At 48.9% G+C, this 7,311-nt stretch overlaps 1 protein-coding gene across 1 annotated transcript in view; it reads left to right on the forward strand.

The window, feature by feature from the left end:
* The window catches only part of sae1 (SUMO1 activating enzyme subunit 1), a 36,614-nt gene extending 29,404 nt beyond the window's left edge, over positions 1 to 7,210 (forward strand). The window contains exons 8-9 of the mRNA XM_072457454.1: positions 6,458 to 6,527; positions 7,001 to 7,210. Coding sequence (XP_072313555.1) covers positions 6,458 to 6,527; positions 7,001 to 7,093 — 163 coding nt within the window. The 3' untranslated portion in view covers positions 7,094 to 7,210. The remainder of the gene's footprint in view (positions 1 to 6,457; positions 6,528 to 7,000) is intronic.
* The last annotated feature ends 101 nt before the right edge of the window (positions 7,211 to 7,311 follow it).

Below are 7,311 nucleotides of genomic sequence, written 5' to 3' on the forward strand. Positions count from 1 at the left end.
TGGCTCTCTCTCTGGTTCTCTCTCTGGTTCTGGTTCTCTCTCTGGTTCTCTCTCTCTGGTTCTCTCTCTGGTTCTCTCTCTGGTTCTGGTTCTCTCTCTGGTTCTCTCTCTCTGGTTCTCTCTGGTTCTCTCTCTGGTTCTCTCTCTGGTTCTGGTTCTCTCTCTGGTTCTCTCTCTTGTTCTGGTTCTCTCTCTATTTCTCTCTCTGGTTCTCTCTCTCTGGTTCTCTCTCTGGTTCTCTCTGGTTCTCTCTGGTTCTCTCTCTCTGGTTCTCTCTCTGGTTCTCTCTCTCTGGTTCTCTCTGGTTCTCTCTCTGGTTCTCTCTGGTTCTCTCTCTGGTTCTCTCTGGTTCTCTCTCTCTGGTTCTCTCTCTCTGGTTCTCTCTGGTTCTCTCTCTGGTTCTCTCTCTGGTTCTGGTTCTCTCTCTGGTTCTCTCTGGTTCTCTCTCTGGTTCTCTCTCTGGTTCTGGTTCTCTCTCTGGTTCTCTCTCTGGTTCTGGTTCTCTCTCTGGTTCTCTCTCTGGTTCTCTCTCTGGTTCTCTCTCTCTGGTTCTCTCTCTGGTTCTCTCTGGTTCTCTCTGGTTCTCTCTGGTTCTCTCTCTCTGGTTCTCTCTCTCTGGTTCTCTCTCTGGTTCTCTCTCTCTGGTTCTCTCTCTCTGGTTCTCTCTCTGGTTCTCTCTCTCTGGTTCTCTCTGGTTCTCTCTCTGGTTCTCTCTGGTTCTCTCTCTGGTTCTCTCTGGTTCTCTCTCTCTGGTTCTCTCTCTCTGGTTCTCTCTGGTTCTCTCTGGTTCTCTCTCTGGTTCTCTCTCTGGTTCTGGTTCTCTCTCTGGTTCTCTCTCTCTGGTTCTCTCTGGTTCTCTCTCTGGTTCTCTCTCTGGTTCTGGTTCTCTCTCTGGTTCTCTCTCTGGTTCTGGTTCTCTCTCTGGTTCTCTCTCTGGTTCTCTCTCTGGTTCTCTCTCTCTGGTTCTCTCTCTGGTTCTCTCTGGTTCTCTCTGGTTCTCTCTGGTTCTCTCTCTCTGGTTCTCTCTCTCTGGTTCTCTCTCTCTGGTTCTCTCTCTCTGGTTCTCTCTCTGGTTCTCTCTCTCTGGTTCTCTCTCTCTGGTTCTCTCTCTGGTTCTCTCTGGTTCTCTCTGGTTCTCTCTCTCTGGTTCTCTCTCTCTGGTTCTCTCTCTGGTTCTCTCTCTCTGGTTCTCTCTCTCTGGTTCTCTCTCTGGTTCTCTCTGGTTCTCTCTGGTTCTCTCTGGTTCTCTCTCTCTGGTTCTCTCTCTCTGGTTCTCTCTCTGGTTCTCTCTCTCTGGTTCTCTCTCTCTGGTTCTCTCTCTCTGGTTCTCTCTCTGGTTCTCTCTCTTGTTCTGGTTCTCTCTCTGGTTCTGGTTCTCTCTCTGGTTCTCTCTCTGGTTCTCTCTCTCTGGTTCTCTCTGGTTCTCTCTGGTTCTCTCTGGTTCTCTCTCTCTGGTTCTCTCTCTCTGGTTCTCTCTCTCTGGTTCTCTCTCTCTGGTTCTCTCTCTGGTTCTCTCTCTGGTTCTCTCTCTCTGGTTCTCTCTCTCTGGTTCTCTCTCTGGTTCTCTCTGGTTCTCTCTGGTTCTCTCTGGTTCTCTCTCTCTGGTTCTCTCTCTCTGGTTCTCTCTCTCTGGTTCTCTCTCTGGTTCTCTCTCTCTGGTTCTCTCTCTCTGGTTCTCTCTCTCTGGTTCTCTCTGGTTCTCTCTGGTTCTCTCTGGTTCTCTCTCTGGTTCTCTCTCTCTGGTTCTCTCTCTCTGGTTCTCTCTCTGGTTCTCTCTCTGGTTCTCTCTCTTGTTCTGGTTCTCTCTCTGGTTCTCTCTCTGGTTCTGGTTCTCTCTCTGGTTCTCTCTCTGGTTCTCTCTCTGGTTCTCTCTCTCTGGTTCTCTCTCTGGTTCTCTCTGGTTCTCTCTGGTTCTCTCTGGTTCTCTCTCTCTGGTTCTCTCTCTCTGGTTCTCTCTCTGGTTCTCTCTCTCTGGTTCTCTCTCTGGTTCTCTCTCTCTCTGGTTCTCTCTCTCTGGTTCTCTCTCTGGTTCTCTCTCTCTGGTTCTCTCTCTCTGGTTCTCTCTGGTTCTCTCTCTGGTTCTCTCTCTGGTTCTGGTTCTCTCTCTGGTTCTCTCTCTGGTTCTGGTTCTCTCTCTGGTTCTCTCTCTGGTTCTCTCTCTGGTTCTCTCTCTCTGGTTCTCTCTCTGGTTCTCTCTCTCTGGTTCTCTCTCTCTGGTTCTCTCTCTCTGGTTCTCTCTCTCTGGTTCTCTCTCTGGTTCTCTCTCTGGTTCTCTCTCTCTGGTTCTCTCTCTCTGGTTCTCTCTCTGGTTCTCTCTCTGGTTCTCTCTGGTTCTCTCTGGTTCTCTCTCTCTGGTTCTCTCTCTCTGGTTCTCTCTCTGGTTCTCTCTCTCTGGTTCTCTCTCTCTGGTTCTCTCTCTGGTTCTCTCTGGTTCTCTCTGGTTCTCTCTGGTTCTCTCTCTCTGGTTCTCTCTCTGGTTCTCTCTCTCTGGTTCTCTCTCTCTGGTTCTCTCTCTGGTTCTCTCTCTTGTTCTGGTTCTCTCTCTGGTTCTCTCTCTGGTTCTGGTTCTCTCTCTGGTTCTCTCTCTGGTTCTCTCTCTGGTTCTCTCTCTCTGGTTCTCTCTCTGGTTCTCTCTGGTTCTCTCTCTCTGGTTCTCTCTCTCTGGTTCTCTCTCTGGTTCTCTCTCTCTGGTTCTCTCTCTGGTTCTCTCTCTCTCTGGTTCTCTCTCTCTGGTTCTCTCTCTCTGGTTCTCTCTCTGGTTCTCTCTCTCTGGTTCTCTCTCTCTGGTTCTCTCTGGTTCTCTCTCTGGTTCTGGTTCTCTCTCTGGTTCTCTCTCTGGTTCTGGTTCTCTCTCTGGTTCTCTCTCTGGTTCTCTCTCTGGTTCTCTCTCTCTGGTTCTCTCTCTGGTTCTCTCTCTCTGGTTCTCTCTCTCTGGTTCTCTCTCTCTGGTTCTCTCTCTCTGGTTCTCTCTCTCTGGTTCTCTCTCTGGTTCTCTCTCTGGTTCTCTCTCTCTGGTTCTCTCTCTCTGGTTCTCTCTCTGGTTCTCTCTGGTTCTCTCTGGTTCTCTCTGGTTCTCTCTCTCTGGTTCTCTCTCTCTGGTTCTCTCTCTGGTTCTCTCTCTCTGGTTCTCTCTCTCTGGTTCTCTCTCTGGTTCTCTCTGGTTCTCTCTGGTTCTCTCTCTCTGGTTCTCTCTCTCTGGTTCTCTCTCTGGTTCTCTCTCTCTGGTTCTCTCTGGTTCTCTCTCTGGTTCTCTCTGGTTCTCTCTCTGGTTCTCTCTGGTTCTCTCTCTCTGGTTCTCTCTGGTTCTCTCTGGTTCTCTCTCTGGTTCTCTCTCTGGTTCTGGTTCTCTCTCTGGTTCTCTCTCTCTGGTTCTCTCTGGTTCTCTCTCTGGTTCTCTCTCTGGTTCTGGTTCTCTCTCTGGTTCTCTCTCTGGTTCTGGTTCTCTCTCTGGTTCTCTCTCTGGTTCTCTCTCTGGTTCTCTCTCTCTGGTTCTCTCTCTGGTTCTCTCTGGTTCTCTCTGGTTCTCTCTCTCTGGTTCTCTCTCTCTGGTTCTCTCTCTCTGGTTCTCTCTCTGGTTCTCTCTCTGGTTCTCTCTCTCTGGTTCTCTCTCTCTGGTTCTCTCTCTGGTTCTCTCTGGTTCTCTCTGGTTCTCTCTGGTTCTCTCTCTCTGGTTCTCTCTCTCTGGTTCTCTCTCTGGTTCTCTCTCTCTGGTTCTCTCTCTCTGGTTCTCTCTCTGGTTCTCTCTGGTTCTCTCTGGTTCTCTCTGGTTCTCTCTCTCTGGTTCTCTCTCTCTGGTTCTCTCTCTGGTTCTCTCTCTCTGGTTCTCTCTCTCTGGTTCTCTCTCTGGTTCTCTCTCTTGTTCTGGTTCTCTCTCTGGTTCTCTCTCTGGTTCTGGTTCTCTCTCTGGTTCTCTCTCTGGTTCTCTCTCTGGTTCTCTCTCTCTGGTTCTCTCTCTGGTTCTCTCTCTGGTTCTCTCTGGTTCTCTCTGGTTCTCTCTCTCTGGTTCTCTCTCTCTGGTTCTCTCTCTGGTTCTCTCTCTCTGGTTCTCTCTCTGGTTCTCTCTCTCTGGTTCTCTCTCTCTGGTTCTCTCTCTCTGGTTCTCTCTCTCTGGTTCTCTCTCTCTGGTTCTCTCTCTGGTTCTCTCTCTGGTTCTCTCTCTCTGGTTCTCTCTCTGGTTCTCTCTGGTTCTCTCTGGTTCTCTCTGGTTCTCTCTGGTTATCTCTCTCTGGTTCTCTCTCTGGTTCTCTCTCTCTGGTTCTCTCTCTCTGGTTCTCTCTCTGGTTCTCTCTGGATCTCTCTGGTTCTCTCTGGTTCTCTCTCTCTGGTTCTCTCTCTCTGGTTCTCTCTCTGGTTCTCTCTCTCTGGTTCTCTCTCTCTGGTTCTCTCTCTGGTTCTCTCTCTTGTTCTGGTTCTCTCTCTGGTTCTCTCTCTGGTTCTGGTTCTCTCTCTGGTTCTCTCTCTGGTTCTCTCTCTGGTTCTCTCTCTCTGGTTCTCTCTCTGGTTCTCTCTGGTTCTCTCTGGTTCTCTCTGGTTCTCTCTCTCTGGTTCTCTCTCTCTGGTTCTCTCTCTGGTTCTCTCTCTCTGGTTCTCTCTCTGGTTCTCTCTCTCTCTGGTTCTCTCTCTCTGGTTCTCTCTCTCTGGTTCTCTCTCTCTTGTTCTCTCTCTGGTTCTCTCTCTCTGGTTCTCTCTCTCTGGTTCTCTCTCTGGTTCTCTCTGGTTCTCTCTGGTTCTCTCTGGTTCTCTCTCTCTGGTTCTCTCTCTCTGGTTCTCTCTCTGGTTCTCTCTCTCTGGTTCTCTCTCTCTGGTTCTCTCTCTGGTTCTCTCTGGTTCTCTCTGGTTCTCTCTGGTTCTCTCTCTCTGGTTCTCTCTCTCTGGTTCTCTCTCTGGTTCTCTCTCTCTGGTTCTCTCTCTCTGGTTCTCTCTCTGGTTCTCTCTCTTGTTCTGGTTCTCTCTCTGGTTCTCTCTCTGGTTCTGGTTCTCTCTCTGGTTCTCTCTGGTTCTCTCTGGTTCTCTCTCTCTGGTTCTCTCTCTCTGGTTCTCTCTCTGGTTCTCTCTCTCTGGTTCTCTCTCTGGTTCTCTCTCTCTGGTTCTCTCTCTCTGGTTCTCTCTGGTTCTCTCTCTGGTTCTCTCTCTGGTTCTGGTTCTCTCTCTGGTTCTCTCTCTGGTTCTGGTTCTCTCTCTGGTTCTCTCTCTGGTTCTCTCTCTGGTTCTCTCTCTCTGGTTCTCTCTCTGGTTCTCTCTCTCTGGTTCTCTCTCTCTGGTTCTCTCTCTCTGGTTCTCTCTCTGGTTCTCTCTCTGGTTCTCTCTCTCTGGTTCTCTCTCTCTGGTTCTCTCTCTGGTTCTCTCTGGTTCTCTCTGGTTCTCTCTGGTTCTCTCTCTCTGGTTCTCTCTCTCTGGTTCTCTCTCTGGTTCTCTCTCTCTGGTTCTCTCTCTCTGGTTCTCTCTCTGGTTCTCTCTGGTTCTCTCTGGTTCTCTCTGGTTCTCTCTCTCTGGTTCTCTCTCTGGTTCTCTCTCTGGTTCTCTCTCTCTGGTTCTCTCTCTCTGGTTCTCTCTCTGGTTCTCTCTCTTGTTCTGGTTCTCTCTCTGGTTCTCTCTCTGGTTCTGGTTCTCTCTCTGGTTCTCTCTCTGGTTCTCTCTCTGGTTCTCTCTCTCTGGTTCTCTCTGGTTCTCTCTGGTTCTCTCTGGTTCTCTCTCTCTGGTTCTCTCTCTCTGGTTCTCTCTCTGGTTCTCTCTCTCTGGTTCTCTCTCTGGTTCTCTCTCTCTCTGGTTCTCTCTCTCTGGTTCTCTCTCTCTGGTTCTCTCTCTCTGGTTCTCTCTCTGGTTCTCTCTCTGGTTCTCTCTCTCTGGTTCTCTCTCTCTGGTTCTCTCTCTGGTTCTCTCTGGTTCTCTCTGGTTCTCTCTGGTTCTCTCTCTCTGGTTCTCTCTCTCTGGTTCTCTCTCTGGTTCTCTCTCTGGTTCTCTCTCTCTGGTTCTCTCTCTGGTTCTCTCTGGTTCTCTCTGGTTCTCTCTGGTTCTCTCTCTCTGGTTCTCTCTCTCTGGTTCTCTCTCTCTGGTTCTCTCTCTCTGGTTCTCTCTCTCTGGTTCTCTCTCTCTGGTTCTCTCTCTGGTTCTCTCTCTGGTTCTCTCTCTGGTTCTCTCTCTCTGGTTCTCTCTCTCTGGTTCTCTCTCTCTGGTTCTCTCTCTCTGGTTCTCTCTCTCTGGTTCTCTCTCTGGTTCTCTCTCTGGTTCTCTCTGGTTCTCTCTCTCTGGTTCTCTCTCTCTGGTTCTCTCTCTGGTTCTCTCTCTCTGGTTCTCTCTCTCTGGTTCTCTCTCTCTGGTTCTCTCTCTGGTTCTCTCTCTGGTTCTCTCTCTGGTTCTCTCTCTGGTTCTCTCTGGTTCTCTCTTCACCTCCCCACACACACACATTGTGTTTTGTACTCTACATTGTGGGTAATATCTTGATGTTTCTGTGTTGCAGCTTCTGCTTCTCTGAGCTGTCCCCGGTGTGTGCTGTGGTGGGCGGAGTGCTCGGGCAGGAAGTGGTCAAGGTAAGATGGAATAAATGCTCTCCTTCTTTTTAGTTGACTAAACGATCGTCGAGGCTGTTTTTGTCTGGATCAGGGGTGGGCAATGATTTTCCTCTGAGGGCCATATTCAAACCCAGGCAAGTAGCGGAGGGCCAGCCCGCTATCATTGTGTGAAAAATAAAAACAATTAAATATCAAATAAAATATCACACTTCTGTCAATTATAGGCTTTTGAATCTATTATTTAATTTATTTCACGTCATATTTATTAAGGACACAAGGGCAGACAGATGCCTGAGGGCAAAATATAGATAGATATAGATAGATATATAGATATATCATGTTTGGTGGGCCGTATTATAAAGTCAAACGGGCCATATGTGGCCCGCGGGCCGTAGTTTGCCCCCCCTGGTCTGGACTGTGGTGAAAGTGTGGCAGGCGTGACTCTGGAGCTGCAGTGGGTCAGTGTTATTGACAGACTCTCTCGTCCTCAGGCCCTGTCCCAGAGAGACGCTCCACACCGGAACTTCTTCTTCTTCGATGCCTGTAAAGGGAACGGCGTGGTCGATTACTTTGGGCCTAACTAGTCACAGTATCTTTATTTAACACAATTCAGACCCTCAAACACTTTTTACCTTTTCTAATAAAAGCAGTCTCAACAGAACAAGTTTAGTGTCTTTTTCAAAAAAGCAATGGAATTGAAAATAAGGCATGTGCAAATGTCTCAGTTGTTCCTGCTTTTGAGGGGGAGTAATTCACTGAGATGAACAGTTTAAAAAATCTAACAATATCAAAATGGGTTTAA

This window comes from Eucyclogobius newberryi, unplaced genomic scaffold, assembly GCF_026437365.1.
Source record: "Eucyclogobius newberryi isolate DKJ021-1_F unplaced genomic scaffold, fEucNew1.0.hap1 SCAF_10, whole genome shotgun sequence".
Lineage (NCBI taxonomy): Eukaryota > Metazoa > Chordata > Actinopteri > Gobiiformes > Gobiidae > Eucyclogobius > Eucyclogobius newberryi.